Genomic DNA, 17,554 nt, shown 5'->3' with positions numbered 1-17,554 from the left:
GCCCTACCCTTAGAAAATATTTTTTTTAATATTGTTGGCTTAGGCTAGTCCCTTCTCCTTGCGGTTGAGCACATAGCACGATCACTTCATTGATGAAGTGTGTATCTTGATCACTAACCAGTTTAATGGGGCAGTTGAGTTGTGAGATCACTTGCTCCCATACAAACTTAGATGTGGTCCTAGCGTCATTTTTTCTCATGGCTCATGCTTCTATCCATTTTATGAGATAATCGGTTGCAACAATGGTGTACTTGGCCTGCAAGCACTATGCTGCAAGACTAATAGGCCCAATGAAGTCAATCCCCCACTTCTCGAATGGTTGTCTTGTAATGATTGGACCGAACTCCATTTTTTCCTTACAAATAGGTACCTTAGTCTGTTGGCACTCGTCACACAATGCTTGAAAAATCGTGGCATGTGTCAAAAGAGAGTGGGCCACCACAGTTGAGACTGCAGCACCTTGTGGGCTGTCGTGTCTCCCATTAAAATGTCCTCTTGCAATCCAACCATGTGCCTCTACAAGTACATCATGCATTTCATGCTTGCACACATATCTTCCTAGAAACTTGTCTTGCCCTAGCCTATAGAGTTGGCCTGCTATATCAATTGATAGGGTTGTATTTTAAGGATGAGTCACCTAAGTCAGGTTTTTTTTATGGGTCTTTCAAGCAGTCCGTTCTCAAGCACTTGGAGTATATCGCCTGCCCATCATGGTGTCAAGTCAACTCTAAACAAATTTCTCTCACTAGACATGTTAAATATCTGCCATCGAGCAATGTGTCTTGTAGTGCAAGGTTTATTAACAAGATAAAGTAAAGCTTGATGGTAAACAAAGAAGGTAAAAGGCATAGCCAAAAAATAATGTCGAAATCTCTTTATAACAAACACTATGGTTGAATTCTCTCTCTCTGTCTCATTGAGTAGCTCATTTCCATATCCATGAGTTGTCTGCTAGCAAAGCTCACTATGGATAGTCTAGATTGTGTTCACTGGGCTAGCACAACATAGCTCCCATGGCAAACTTTGAAGCATCAATGTGAATGTGGAAGGTTATGGTCCAATCAAGGGCTTGTAGGATTGGTGTTGTGGTTAGAGCCTTCTTCAATTCCTCATATGTGCACTAGCATTCCTTCATCCAATCAAATATTATCAGCAACTTGTATAGAGGTCTAGCAATCAATGCATAGTTCAGTACAAATCTTCGATCATACCTCGTGTGGCCTAGGAAGCACTGAACTCCCTTGTAATTATATGGTGGTGGTAGATCGACAATAACCCTGACTTTTGAAAAGTCCATGGCAATGCTCTTCTTTGACACCATGTGTCCTAGGATGCATCCATGTTTTACACAGAATTTGCACTTCAAGGGGTTAAATGAGAGATGGTACAATCGACATCTTTCAAACACCGCTTAGAGTTTGTCTAGGTGTTCCTTCCAATTAGAGTGAACACACAGATCATCAACGAATACTTCTAACTCTTTCCTCAGCATGTCTTTGACCATGGCACACATGAGCCTTTGGAATGTGGTTGGTGCATTTGTCAACCTAAAGGGCATGACTATGTAGGCAAAGATCCCCCACTCAGTGGCAAATGCAGTCTTGTGCCTATCGTCAGGATGCACTTGCTCCTAATTGTACCCTGAGAAGATGTCTAGAAAATTGCATGCCTCTTTCCCAACTACTCTCTTGTACGACAATGGGTAATTGTCTCTCTTGGTAGCAGCATTGACTTTCTTGTAGTTGACACACACTCTGATCTTTCCATTTTTCTTCAGTACGATCACTATGGGTGAGACCTAGTCCGTGTGCTCAATCTTATAAATTAATCTTTCTCTCAACAGTTTATCGATTTATTTTGACAGCATGAGCATGCTTGGGATTCATAGGATACGGTCATTGCTGCTTTACTAGCATTGCATCGGGCGTCATGGGTATATTGTGAGTCACTACACTTGAATCTACCCCTTTTAGCTCATTGAGGGACCAAGAAAAGTGTCTATATACTCCCGTAAGAGAGCAATGAGATTGGCTTCCTCCTCCTCAATCAAGTCATCTACCATAAAGACAAGTCAAGACGTCTCCCCTTCCTTTGCTAGATTAACCTCCTTGGCCCTTCTATTAGTTCACTCCCTTGCCCTTGTTGTTTGGCTCCTAGCAAGATCACTACCCTATTGCCTTTCTTAAACTTCATGAATCGTTTTAGCAGGTTGTGCTTCTTTCTTTGCTCCTCAACTTGCAATTCCTTAGGCTATTTCTTTCATTCTTCCTTCAACCTTTGGCACCTTAGGTGGACTGGTAAGTTTCCTTTGGTGCATCTCGTCTAGGTAGTTGAGGTATTTTAGGATCACTGTCTGAGCTTACTTTTGACTCAAAATCAAATTGCTCGCCTTTGCTAGAAGAGGGGGTCTCTCCTCCTAGAGGTTGTAGTTGAGAGGGTGAATTTTTCTTGAATAATGGTGCGGCACTCGATTGGACCAAGCCTACTTGCTCATAGTCAACTACTTTTATATGCTCTAACCACGTGTGATCGCAATCCATGCGCATGACTCCTCTCTTGATTCTAAAATTTTTCTCTTTTTGAGGTTTGGAGTCTACCCATATTTACTCAATTGCATGTCTCTTAGTGTCTTATTCTATCGTATTGATCTCTCCTTCGCTCTCATCACTAAAGGAGCAACAGTACTCATATTCATCATTAGAACTATCCTCATCCGACAACTTATCATCTCCTAAGTCTTGATATAGTGTTTTCTTTTCATTGGTGACTAAGTTCCAATGGTACATTAACTTCACATCATGCACCTTAGTCCACCGCCACTTAGGTTCATCCAAGAGATCCTCAAGCGGCTTGAGATTGGTTGCTAGATTGCCAGCTAGCTTGTTCATCAGATGCTCTAAGGAGTTCTCCCTTGTTGTTCGATACGTGGAATATGATAGGGTTGGGTTTGTCTATGTGAGCTCCTAGCGATCATGCAGACTAGTACTGAGGGCATGTCACTAGGCTTACCAATTGCCTTAGCGGCTTGTTCATACTCCTTATTATTTGAGAATGGCAGATCGATCATAGCTAGCATGTGGGATATACTCGGTGAGTAGTGCGTCGATTTTCTAACTTATGCATCACCCTTTCGCATGGTTGAGATGGCATCTAAGTTGACTGGTGTAGTCTTCCAAGTATCCATCTCTACCCTTACTGCTTCTGCTCAATTTTGTAGGAAGATTAGACTATTGCCCCAGTCTTCTATGACTCATGCATTGTGCATCTAGGGCCAACCTAACATGATATCGTAGTCCACTCCTTTCATGACTATAAAGTCTACTGAAAACTAGACTCTAGCGATCTTCAATGGCCAATACTTTAGTACTTTGAATGGCTTTACTTTCACTTCGTTAGTCAATCAACATTAAATATAGCATTTTCGATAGGCGGGTTACCCCAAACTTGGAGCACTATGTGGCTAAGCACATTGACTCTTGCTCCCATGTCTATGATTCCCTTTCTCATCCTAGAGCTAGGATCGGTAAGACTGCATGCATTTCGATGCCTTCCCAGAAATCATTAATGTGCAAGGACTTGGGTGCACTGAGTGCAGTGTCAAACTCAGTATCTATGTCACAGCATCATGCTTGTGCAAGTCAGTAACAGCTGCTCTTCAATTCTTGCCATAGTGTCGGATGTTGCCTAAGAAGGAATGGCTAGTTTAGCATCATTACATGCCGGGAGAGCCAATGGGGCTCCCCTCCAGAAGAAATTTGGTGACCTATTCCCTAGGTAAGGTTGGTTGTAAGGTTGCAAGTATGGGAGTCTCCTCGGTAGTCTACAAAATTGCATGGCATCATGGCTAAACCTATCGCAATTGGTGTATGGCCGGGACTTAGGGTCTTGACACTCAGCTAATAAGTGGTTTCCACCATAATATATGCATTGGATGTGTGGGCGCATAGGTCTCCTTATGATCTGTTGTAGTCTTGCTAGCTCCATCTTCATTTCTGCTAGCTCTTAGCTCTAGTCAGCACTCTTTCCCTTATCTTGGCTACTTGGGGCTGACCGTCTGCTGGATGTGGTTGCCCTTTCTGAGGTTCTAGAGCTAGCCTCATCTCAGTTTGAGCTCCTGGAGCTCCTCTCCTTGAGTTGGTCATCCACTCAAATGGCCTCTTTAAAGACCCTAGTCAGTGCGTCTCATTGGAAGCGTGAGTTGCCTGCCAAGGCCTTGTAGAGCTCTTCACTACATATTCTAAGAAAAATCTAAATTCAGTCAAGTTGGTCCAAATTGCAGGGTCTGAGTGTTAGATTCAGCCTGTCTGAGGCTGAGTGGGCTAGTGACAACTCGGCTGAATCGACAAGGCCGAATGGTTGAATGTCATGTCTGCATGCCTGGGTTGAATGCCACGTGGCAAGGTGGGTTGAGTGTTTGAACATTGGACTCAGATGGGCTGAATATGGTGGTTTGAGTGGGCCAAATGTAAGTAGGTGGAGGACTAATTTTGGGGTTTGGCCCAAAGTCGCCATTTAAGTTTGTGACTTAGATAGGCCAAGTGCAACGGCGCGAGGCAACACCAAAGATGATTTGGGATTTGTATGTGCGATCTATAGCATACTAGGTGGCAAGCACTTCCAAAATAGATCAATGGACAAAGGTTAGGTGTGTATATACCTGATGTGCTCAAAAAATGCTCAGAGAGGCTGATTGATCAGTTGCAAGGAATGGGTCTCTCCAAGCTCTCTCTCTCTCTCTCTCTCTCTCTCTCTCTCTCTCTCTCTCTCTCTCTCTCTCTCTCTCTCTCTCTCTCTCTCTCTCTCTCTCTCTCTCTCTCTCTCTCTCTCTCTCTCTCTCTCTCTCTCTCTCTCTCTCTCTCTCTCTCTCTCTCTCTCTCTCTCTCTCTCTCTCTCTCTCAATGCTACTATTGCAAATGAGCTTCTCCTTGGATCTCTTGGGTTTTAAACCCTTGCCCATTGACCTATCCAATCACTCCCCTTGTGACATTAACACATCTAATCACTCTTTTTTTCAAATTTTCCTAGTTTTGTGCCCTGTTTGGGCCTGTTTTATAGCAGCAGCCCTAAATCTTTTCTCTTCGATTTCTCAATCCTATCCTACTCTAAATGCAACAAAAATCACAACCCAAAGACTAAAATGATTTCTCCTACTTGCCTAATCATAAAAAAACCTAAATACTTGTTGTTGCAAAGATTAAAACCCCAAAATCTCCTACCTATCTCAAGCTCCGGTTCATGGATGAAACCCTTACTTCGTTGCTAGATTTGAGGCATGCAAGTGCCCAAGCTGAATCCATTGGTCCCAACAGTAGAACTAAAATGTAGAGGGATCTCACGCTCAACCGTCAAGATCCACAAACTGCTTATTGCTTCAAGCATTTTAAGCGAGCACAAATGGCTATCTCTCACCTAATCAACACACCTTTGATCCTACTAGGGTGTAGTGAGCTTACCTTGATGCCCGAATGAGTAGCCTCCTCCTTCAAGAAAGCTAGTAGCTCCACAATTTGTGATGCAAGCTCAAGCATTCTCAAGCCTCCACCTCCAACCTCCATCCTCCATAGCCGCACATGCGCAAGAGAAGAGAAGAGAAGAAGAAGAGAGGATATGATGGAGAGATTCTTCTCCAAGATCCCTCACCCTCACACTCTCACACTCCCTCTCTCAAGCACACAACAAGGGAAGAAGAAGAGTCCACTTTAGCCACACACCAAAGAATGAGCTTCTAATTCACTTTTGAGTTTATATAAAAATCCCTTATCCCTTTGGACACCCATTCCTTTTACATGACTGGCCATTGTGGCAAGGTCCCCTTTTTCCCATTCCCATCTAGTTGCCCTTTCTCTTTACCTACACCCATCTACCCTTTATAATTTGCACAAGAGGGAGCTTTGAACTCTTTTACAAAAGTTTTAGGGGTGCCTTACATTTCAACATGTGCTTTTGCCTTTGACTTAGCTTTTGAGGCCGCCCTTGCACTTTTGGTCGTTTCCCTTCTTCATGCTTCTTCCTTTGTGTCTGCATTTGGGACTTCTTTTTCTTCATCTCGAATTGGGGTTAACAACCATATGAGACCATTCCTGATCTAAAAATGGGATTTTTTCTCCATTAAACATTGTTATAATTTCAAAAAAAGGTGGTTGAATTCTTCATCTAAGAGATAATCATCCTATAATTCTTCAATCTAATCATGATAAGTTTTAGTCATCAAAGAATATACTCTAGAATCCCACATTCTTGATAGCGAATCTGCCATAATGTTGTCTTTGTGCCTCGTGTGGATAATACCAAAGTTACAATTCTAGAGAGTGGCCACCCATCTTCTATGCTTTAGAGTAAGATTAGACATTCTAGAGAGTGGCCACCCAAAGTTACAATTCTAGAGAGTGGCCACCCTTCTGATTCACTTGAGTATCCTATGGTCACTGTTCACATGGAACTAGCTACCATAATGATAATGGTGCCATCTCTTTATAGCATGCAAGATAGACAACATTTCATCCTCATACACATTCATTTTTATCTATTTTTCACTCAACTTATAACTTTCAAAATGTATGACTTCATGTTCTTGAAGTCGGATAGCAAAAATACCCCATCCATTGACATCATACTAAATGGTAAGTTCTCGTGAAAAATCAAGGCATACTAGAATAGGGACTAAAGTGAGAAACTCTTTCAATTGATTGAATGTATGATCAACCACACTAGAGTCCTAAAAGAATCCTTTCCTTTTCAGTATATATGTTAGTGCTACTACTATGGTCACATAGTGTATGTGAATCTTCAATAAAAAGAGGATAGACTCAGAAATCCACAAAGAGAAGTATTAGTGGATGTTGGCCAATCTCAAATACATTGGAGTCTCTTTGGGTTAGCTTGAATCCCTTGTTAACTCAACATATGTCCCAAGTACTATAATTCCATCTGAATAAAGGGACACTTTGTCTCCTTGGCAAATAGTCTATTACACCTTAATATATCAAACATATTTCTCATGTGGGATAAATGACTCTCCAATGATTTACTATAAATGAGAATATAATGAAAGAAGACTAACACAAATTTGAGAAGAAAGGGTTGAAGTATCCTCTTCATAAGACATTAAAATGTGGATGGGGAATTTGTTAATCCAAATGGCATCAAAAGAAAGTGATAAAGCCCTCTATTAGTTTTGAAAGTTGTCTTCAATTCATCATCCTCTCTCATCCTAATATGCCAACCTTAAGTCTATCTTTGTGAAGAACTTAGCCCCCTTAAGCTCATCCAAGAGATCATCAACTTGTGGGATAGGGTACTTGTACTTGAAGGTAATCTTATTCAAATCCTTGTATTCAATACACATATAGAAGGTATCATCTTTCTTCTAAACTAGTAATGCTAGAAAGGCATATGGAAAATACCTAGGTTATATGAATCCCATCTCCATTTTCTTGGCCGTTTCTTCTCTTTCACACTTTGAAAGCCTCCTATAAGGGGATTTTTTGTGAGTTGCACTCTAGATCAATAGTATGATCAACTGGTCTTTTTGGAGAAAGAGTAGTGGGCACTTGAAATAAATCCTTGTACTCCTCCAATAGAGCTTTTAGGAATGCACATCTTGCTAAATTCTTAGGCTAACATGTGGTTTCCTTATTGAGATGTAATACAAAGATCTAGGACCAGTTCTTGAACTCTTACTTGAGTTTCTTAATAGTGATAAGCTAAAAATCTATTGTATACTGACCCCCTCTAAGTGTACCAAAACTACCATCACTCATAAATTCCATGTATAACTAACGAAATTCCATTATGATCTTGCCCAATTTCTTCATCCAATCACATCTTGGAACAACATCAATAGGGCCAATTCCTAGCGTAATTAAGTCCACCTATACTCCATAATTTTGAGCAAGGCATAGGTAAACTTGTCAAAAAAATTGAGTACTAAGTTTATCATCCCCATTGGTTACTTGTACCTTGATTGGATGCTATAATTTAGTGGGTGGACATTTCAATGTGTTTGAGGCTGATTTACTGACCATAGAAATAGAACAAAGTGTACTGGTAGTAATAATAGGTGACTCAATATCACTTGGATCAAAAGGGACATGCCCATTGGGATTAAAGGTAAAACCGTCCAAAGGGTCATAAAACTTCTCCTGATCAAAATCTTCTTGAAAGTCTTTATTGTCAAGATGCATGATAGTAGTGGGATCCTCAATTTCTTCTTCCTCATCCTCAAGAACAATCATATTATAATTATTGGCCTTTTAATTCTCATATTTTAACTTTAAAGCATGATTAGTGGAATACTTTTTCCCACACTTAAATCATAATCCTTTTTCTTTTTGCTCTCTAAAGAGGTCTATGGGGATGAATTTGTGTGCACCTTTGGTCTCTAAAATTCTTGGATCCTTTTTCAACTTGTTTATTGTCAATTTTAGGATTGTTTTGTTGGTTTGAAATTGCCTTATGACCTTTAGGCATTAAATAGTAGGTAAGTAGATAGTCTAGGGCTGCTATTGGGCACATTATTTCCACAATAATTTTTTCCAAATTATCCATGTCTCATAGTAGTGATTTGATGTCATAAGATGGCTGAAATATTGGCACTCTCCAATACTCCCTTGAGTAACTAACTCAATAGCTTTGAATAAATTGGTAGGAAATTGGTCCATGACATCAATTGATAAATTAGGATATAATCCATACATGTACTTGCGCATTTTAGCATTGTCACTAATGCTTTACACGTACATAGTAAGGTTAAGAAACTAACTTTTATACTCCCATACTATAAGTCATTGCTACTCTAGGCTATACCACCTTCAAGCAAGCCTTTTCTTTTCTATCGAGGAGATGAAAACTTGTGCCAAGAGTACTTTAAACTATTCCCAAGTTTTTATAATGTAAATATCTTGTTCATACAGCACCACCATATATCTGTGAAGCCCTTTAGTTGCAAAGTGGAAAACTGAATCATTTAATCATCCGTCCTTGAGAAAATATCAAAGTAAGATTTTGATTTGGTTACCCTCTTCAAGTTCAGATGGGAAAGAACATTGATCATTATATTTGGATAGCACTATCTTATCTTAAGTACCCACTCATTGTACGTAGTTTTCCCATTATTGAGCTGATCATTGTGATTGCTCATAAATCCATTGTTGCTTGAGTAATTTCTACCATAAGAAGGCCGAGGTCTTTTTGCTGTAGGTATGGGTAGTCTTGAAGGATAAAGACTTTCCCCATAAATTGCCAATAGGATACCCATTCCTATGGAAATGCTATACTACCTCAAAAGTAGTAGTAAGACTCTATATTTTCCCAAAAATACCCTATGTATTGACATTTACAGATTGGAATGGCACTATTTCAATATGTGGCTACTTGCTATAAATTTTTACTTTATATATTCTTTCTTTGAAGTTCTCTTTCTTTTAATTGATTTTTTCTTTCCCTGCTTTGAATTCCATCCATTTCTCGAATTGATCAACAAGTATATCGATGGAAGACCTGGTCTAATTCATAGTATAAATAGTTGCTCATGTCTAGAAGAGTGTCAAGTCTCATGCTTACACAAAGTAGAATTCAGCTAGTTAAGTTCCCCATACACTTAAGTATCATCCAAAGACCTTTATTATTTTCCAATAAGAAATCACTCATTTGGATTGCATGCTCCTCTAAGGCCTTATTTTTTTCCTTGTTTCCTATCATGGTAGTACAATCTTGTAGAAACCATCTATATAACAGGCATTCAAAGGATATTAAGAAATACCCTTCCTATGCATGCTATAAGGCATTAAATCGACCCCTTTTTCCTTACTAAAATTATGGATTTTTTTTCAAATTGTAATTAAAAGAATATTTTTGTGAATATAATCTTGTAAATTTTACTAAATAAAATACCATTTCTTTTGAGCTCACATGATATCTTACATATTCTATAAAGTATATTCATTGGGCATCAAATCTACTATAATCTTTGCTAAAAAGCTCAAATTTCCAAAAAAGAAAAGTTAAAATTAAAGCTTCCTTTACCTCCTTTGAATTAAGCACTTAATGTTGTAACTTGGTTTAGGACAGAAAAAGTTTTAGTTGCCTAAAGTTGTCTAATAGAACTTGTCTAGACCATGTTCATGTTTGAATGACCTTGTGTGTGATCTGTAAACTCAATTTGAGCCTTATCAAACCTTGTAGGATCACTTCTTAGGCTTATGGGACACTATAGGACATTGAGGTACCTATAAATCACTTGTGGTGGATTTTAAATAACATGCAACACCTGTATTTAAACCTAGAAATGCCCTATTTCTTAATGTAAGCCATGTTTTCATATGTTTAATGTGTAATGAGCTAAGGGACACCTTGTAAACCTCTATAGGGGCTAGAAATAGACCTGATTAGTTAATGATGGCATTGACTTTAATCCTCCTCAAGGTCGTATCTATGTGAGGGATAGAATGATAGGATAGGCTCCCTAAACATACTTTGAATAACCGCAAGGTGGGCAAAGTTTCCCCCAACTTCGGTTGTCCTAACCCTTTGGGATCTTTGAAAGTGAGGGAGGGTTACCTCTCTTTTGTCTCACTATCTCCCCTAGTATCCACATTTTTCTCTATGTGAATATTCCACATGGAAATAACACTCTATGCTAATCAATCAATACAAAATTCATAGATAGAATTGAATCAAAGGTTTCATCTTTCAAGGAGATGCAATAAAGCTTGGAATGAAGTGCAAAAATGGTCTAGTAGGTAATAGAGATATATTATGGATAGGCAATGAGTCACTGCTACCACTTACACTTTACAATGGATTATGTACTTCTCAATTATCAAAACAAACACCCACTAATCAAGATTGAGAGTTAGAATGGAAATTTTCACTCTATTAAGCCCCTATGATCAATACTTAGGCTAATTGTAGATATTGAAGGCAATACAGCTTACTGATTTAAAGAAAAGATCATTCAAGTAAGAATATGGCTTTAAATTTACAATAAGATTTAATTCTTAAGTCACTCCACCAGTTCGATTAGAGCTCAATAGTATGATTAAATAAGAGAGACTATGAACTAAGAAAATACTTTGTGATAGGCTTAATGTTTAATGCCTTAAAAAGCCAATGGAGTTGGATGTACTGGTTGATGTAAACTCTTCAATAGGTGACTCTAGTAACTCTCCCAAAATCAGTGAGTAAATATTGCTCCATCATAAGTAAAATCCCCAAAATAATACTCCAAAATTACACTCCATAGTCCAATAATGCCTTCTATAGATCCATAATGCTATAATTGCCAGTTAATAATAAGTAAAAATCACTTGAAAAATCAAAGATGGAATGCCTTTACTTCAATTTGATGCTCAATAGTGAAGAATCTGCATGCTTGATGAAGAATCCCCAATTTCTTCCACCATGGAAGCTTGATGAAGTAAAAAATGCTTTAATGTTTCAAATCTTGGATAAATCTTGAAGAATCCTTGTTGTAGATGAGCTCCATGGATGAAAAGAAGTAAAAGCTCTCTAAATCTGAGATGTTTTTATGAAGCTTTCATAGTTGCCCATGGATTGCATAGAGTTTTAAGACGAAGGAAATCCACCATGAAAGCTTCTAGAAAGCTTGAAAGAAGAAGAAAAAAGCTCCACTCCAAAAAGAAACAATGGCTTAAGCTTCAACTAAGTCCATTTTATTCCTCATTTTTACATGATAGATATTCTCAATGCCCCACCCTTGTAAGGTGCCACATTGATGATCCATGGTACTCCAAGTTGTAAGGCCCCCATTATGAGGAGAAGCCATGTGTGAGCATGACAGTGGTTAGGTCATATACATCAGATGAGGTCTATGTGATTCAATGGCAAAAAGGTGACCTTTATGGATCTAGCCTTTGGGTTAGATAGAGTAGTTATACTAGTAGCAACTTGAGGCACAATGCATCTAGTTGCAGTATGTGGGAGTTATCAAAGACCCCTATTTTGGGGATTGGGGGCTATAGAAGCGGCCCTTGGATGGGGGGTCTCAAAGGGGCCAGCAGCCCCCTTGATGAGGGTTCGAGGATAGCACCCTCGACCTGATGGTAAAGAAAACATTCCCTAGAATATTCCTTGGTTGACTAGGAAGGTTTATAATATGATCGGATATGCCAACCAGACTACCTTACTAGGCTACAAAAGGAAGATCCCTCCAAAGCCATCGTCAATCTATCTTTCACCCCAGTGAGAGTTCTTTAAGCTACTCTTAAGCTCTTTGCCTTCACAGTGGAAGTGCATGGGTGGATAGAGCCATCTTTGTATTAGTTTGTTTGAGATTAAATCAATTTTTTTCATCTCATATTTGTTCTGTGTTCCCTGCTCCTTGTAGATATTTGTTATGTGTTACGATTCCTCCAAATGTAGATATTATTCCAGCTTGGAAATGAAGGAATTTAGATGTGTTATAAACCTCTATCACAAGCTCTTTTGATAGTGTTTTGACCTTGATTTAATATACAACCAAAGCATCAGAGGCTTGGAATGCATTGAGGAGTCAGTATGAAACACAAAATCAAACAAGGTTTTAAAACATAGAGAATCGACTAGCAATAGTAGAGAATTTTGCTAAAGGATAGATAGCTAAAGCATTCATTACTCAGATCAAGAAACTGCATGATTAGATGGCTAGCATTGGGATACAAAATATTAGTGAGGAGCTAGCTCGGAGGTGTCTTTGGATTTGTCCACCAAAGTTTGATGGACTAGTAACCACCCTAAATACTCAAGTGAGATCCCAAGCTTTGAAATTTGAGGATTTTTTTGCATTGCTAATAGAGGAGGAGTTGTGGCTTAAAGACCAAGAAGGCAGTAGCAGTGGAGGTGGTGCATTCTTTGCCAATGTGAAAGGGAAAGATGGTTCCTCTATCAATGATAACAAAAAGAAAAAGGGTGGTAAGAAAAAAGTTCAAAGAAAGTGCTTCTACGACAAGAAGAAAGGACATGCAATTACAGATTATCATGTCAAGAGGCAGATGAAAGGAATGGCCTTATGAATACTAAAGGGAAGGAGACAAGCAATACAATTGAAGCAGAGTTAGAGTTATTCATGGCAACCATTGAGGAAGTGTGTTTCTCGACATAAGAAATATCTAGCACTATCTCATGGGTATTGGATAGTGGCACCTTCCATCACATGACCAACAAGAAAGGTCTATATAGTCCTACAAAGCCTCTCAAGAATCCATCTTTGTGACATTTGGGATTGATGTAAAATGCTCTATTGAGGGTAAAGGTACTATTTTCTTTGTTGCTGTAAATGGTGAACTCAAAGGCATTTAAAATGTGTTATATATTCTAGAGATTGAAAGAAATATGCTATTAGTTGCTTCTATAACTGACCTTGGCCATGAGGTGAAGTTCACTAAGATAGGTGCATAAATTATCGATAGTGTTGGCAAAGTTGTCAACAAAGGAAAAAGAAGAATATCTATTTTGTTTAAAACATTCTAATATAAGTATTAGTAAAAAAGAGATTATTAAATGTAATGAATTTCTAAGTTAATTAAATTGGCTATATATATATATATATATATATATATATATATATATATATATATATATATATATATATATATATATATATATATATATATATATATATATAATTTCTATTAATATATTGAACTAATATTTATATATATTTAGTATATTATTGATATCGTTATGAGTAATATCAAAAAATATATAAAATATTTGTGTTAATGTAGAACTATTATATTAATATATTTTTACTTTATATTGATTTTAATATTAATTCTTCACAATTGTAGCAACTATAATGATAATAAATAACCCAAAATCAAGGGTTTTCAATATTTTTAGGTTAGAGAATATATTGAAATGCCCTAAAATAAGGATTTCCAATCTTATATATGATGGAATTAAAGATAATTTTAAATATTAATATGGTAAGTGTATTGAATTATTATATGTACAATAATGTTTTATTATTAGATCAAAATGACTAATATATTAGCACAATGTTTATAGTACCATGATTCATGAATTTTGTGCCATGCACATTTGTCAATATAAATGAATTTTCATGAGGACCTTTATCCATGTGTGTTTGTTATTTAATATTTACAAATGTAATGTGCTCAATGGTATAAAAAAGGCTTATATAGTAGAGATTATATGTTGACATATGTTGAAATAGTAATTATTATATCGTTGGGGTTATATATAGACATATGATTATACAATAGGAAACATGTACTCCATATGATAGACATGCCCCATTTAGAGGTCAATATATTGTGAGGTGTATAGACTTTTTTACCCATTAGAAGTACCTTAGGAGACTATGATCATAAATCCCTTACACAAGCCTCATTTAGAGATCAATTAATTGTTACAAGATGTAGAGACTTTTTGCCCATCAGAAGTATCTTAGGAGACTGTGATAAACCCCTTTGATATTATAATGCTATGGTACAAGACTTCTTTCTGACATGGCTAAAGATAATCCATTTACAATAGGACCCATTATTTATGTGTGTGTGAGAAACATGCCTTAGGATGTGAAATGTCCTAATTGTTATTGACAATCGTGCTTCAAACGCTATTATGAAGCATTGGGAGAATACTAGTTTGAGGGACAATCATGCATGGGTGTTATCTTATTGAGGGACTCTCTTATAAGTCTCTTGTACCTCAAGTTCTCTTCCTCTCACCTTTGACTTTAGAATTTGCTCATTTTTCCATCCTATGCTAATGAATGATATCTAAGAAAGAATCAATGAGGACATGTAAGCTAGGAAGAGCTCTATAATACAACTCCTCTAAATTGACATAAGACTATAATAAAGTATAAGTAACTTCCATATTATCAATATTTCGAGCTTACTTGAAATCAAGCAACCAAATTATATCTAAAGTAAATTTGAAATAATTGTTTCCCAAAACAATGATAAATGGCCATATTCAATTAATATAATTGGAAAAATTGTAAGTTTTTTATGTAACACCTTTGTTTCAAGAATAAAGTTCTCAATCCTATATAAGTAATCTTGTACCATGACAAGACACTTGAGTGTACTTTTTAAGGTTCAAAAAGTTTGGTACACTTGCGTGTACTTTAAAGGTCAAAAGTTCAATACACTTCAATTCTAGAGATTTGAGGGCATTTGGAAATCTCAATAATGTGTGTATGGAAACAATCTAGCAAATTGTAGTGGCTTATATTCCACACATTATTCCACACATGGTAATTTGAAGTAGGTATACATAGTTCATATGTGCTAAAATAATAGGATAGTTAGGTCTCATGAATTGAAGATGACATAGTGATAAATGCAATTTCCACTACTTAGTTTTCTCAGTATGGTGTCTTTTGGGTGCATTCTTAAAACTTATAGGCTAAATAAATACTCGTTGTTAATATTGATATCATGAATTGCAATTGTAAATCCATTTGAATCTTTAGTACATTGATCAAGCTTCAATGTATAAAATAAACGTTAGAAAATATCACAACATGATTTTAATTAAGTCCATACACTAATTTCTATTCGACAAGTAGAAAATGGCTAGCCCATGCGTACATTTTTTATGAATTAGGCACCAACCTTATATTTGAGAGCACTAAGAATTTTCACCAAGGGACCCAAGCTTGACGTCAACAAAATCTCAAAAATAAATCCAAGGCAAGGTAACTTACAAGAGGTCTTGTAGACTGTACTATATAGTGAGGTTGGCATATGTGTAGTCTCTATTTGTATACTTACACATACATGCATGCAACTCTCATTGTACAAATGATGAAAGGTCCCTTTGTTCCTTTTGGACACAAGCCTCAAATAATACAAATGAACATGAAAAGTGCCATGTGAGGTTGGAAAGGCCCTTTTTAAGGAGGAATAAGTTCGAACAAAATGAACAAAAAGAAAGTGGAAAAGCATTGCAACTTTGTCTCATGGTGTTTGTATCTTTAATTATTCCCAGGAAAAGGGGATTCATGACTTACAAGGAGGGGGATGCAAAATTCCTCCCAAGGTGTGATATTATTCTTAGTGATATGGTTGATATTGTGGTATACATGTACAAGGGTGGGAGGGGCCAAGGAGGAGTTAGGGTAGTACCGTGTAGGTGGGAGAGCTCGAGCAGCTACGATAGCGTGCAAGGAACGCTAGTTGGTGATAATTAAAGGTCACGGACCTCGAAATACTCACGATTTTTGTAGACAATGTCGAGCATGTGCATGACCTTGAGGGAGCGGAAGTCCCGGGGGAGGGTGATGAGGTGGTTGGAGGAGTAGCCCCGGTGGAACTGGATGGTGCCGGGCTGCTCGTTGGGGTACCGGCTCCAGCCGATCACTTGCAGCTTCTGTTCCAGCTCACCATAAGACGAGATGACCTGGCCGGTGGGCCGATACACTAGCACCTTGGCCTTTCCCGACTCCCGCGCATCCAGCCGCGCCACGCCATTGGTGAAATGCCACACGCCCGCCATTAACAATAGTAAATAATTCTTTGCCTAATAAATTATATATATATATATCGGTATTCGATATCAATTTGAAGAATATCACAGATGTTTGGAAGATGAGTGAATCTGGATGTTCGGATTGGCCAACCCCCCGATGATCCGACGGCTGAGAATGGCCCGCCTCGGCGACAACGGCGGCGGCGGCTGCCAAGTTCCAACTGTCGGTTCGCGAGGTCGGACAGCTCACATTACAAAAACAGTCTGCGGCTCACCCTAGTATATAATGTATCACGCAGAGATTATGTGAGGTGGCTGATCAGCTATGGCAACTGCAGCTAGTCTTACTGACAGTGATCAGCAGCCTACCGACGTCGATTTGCGACGATCGGAAGGCTCACATTCATCGAATCACTCAGAGATTAGCTATGGCGGCTGTAGCTGCTAATGTTAGTTATTAACCCTATCAGCAGCTGGGCTTAGGTTAAGTAATATGGCGGCTGCAGGTGATGTTAGTAACTAACACGACCGGCAGCAGAGATTAAGTTACCTATGGCGGCTGCAGCTAATCTTACTAATTATCACGATCGGCAGCCAAGCTGAGGTTAGCGATGGCGGCTGCAGCTGGTCTTACTGTCAGTGATGACATGATCGGCAGCTGAGCTTAGATTAGCTATGGCGGCTCCAGCTGGTCTTACTGTCAGTGATCAGCAACTAAGCTTCTCGCGCGGCTGCAACTAACCTAATTACTTAGACTGGCTCACTACTCTCTAATGACACTCCCCTCCCACCGCTATTAATTCGTATTTAAACCCCAGCCCCTTGCCCCATTCGATCATGATCCGTATGCATCATTATGCGCAGGTATCGTTTTCTTTTTCTTCCTGGCCGTTCAAAAAGAGAAAGTTGAAAAGAAGCAAAATCTTCCTCGCCATCGCGCCGTCCCTTTCCTTCCTATATCCACATGGTATTAGATACCTCGATTTTCTTAGAAATGAAAAATCCATGAAAAGGACGATCCAGAAAAGGGACTCGGGAGCATCAATTATTTTCCCAACAGAAAAGAAATTAAATATATTTGTGCATGTATTTTCCGGATTTCCTCTGCCGA

At 38.3% G+C, this 17,554-nt stretch overlaps 1 protein-coding gene across 1 annotated transcript; it reads right to left on the bottom strand.

Annotated features, from left to right (window-relative positions):
* Positions 1–15,776: 15,776 nt before the first annotated feature.
* Positions 15,777–17,309, bottom strand: LOC148016209 (flowering-promoting factor 1-like). The gene has a single exon (XM_087664072.1). It carries the CDS (start codon positions 16,468–16,470, stop codon positions 16,162–16,164), a length of 309 nt encoding a protein of 102 aa, XP_087520198.1. The 5' UTR covers positions 16,471–17,309; the 3' UTR covers positions 15,777–16,161.
* Positions 17,310–17,554: the final 245 nt, after the last annotated feature.

This window comes from Lygodium microphyllum, chromosome 23 (genome assembly GCF_053477565.2).
Source record: "Lygodium microphyllum isolate KBCC chromosome 23, Lygodium_microphyllum_v1.1.10, whole genome shotgun sequence".
In the NCBI taxonomy this organism is placed as follows: domain Eukaryota; kingdom Viridiplantae; phylum Streptophyta; class Polypodiopsida; order Schizaeales; family Lygodiaceae; genus Lygodium; species Lygodium microphyllum.
Note: the sequence above shows the minus strand (reverse complement) of the source record. Positions and strands in the feature narration are given on the sequence as shown.

Excerpts from the sequence above, each read along its gene's own strand:
- LOC148016209 (XM_087664072.1), bottom strand. The coding sequence starts at position 16,470 with ATGGCGGGCGTGTGGCATTTCACCAATGGCGTGGCGCGGCTGGATGCG.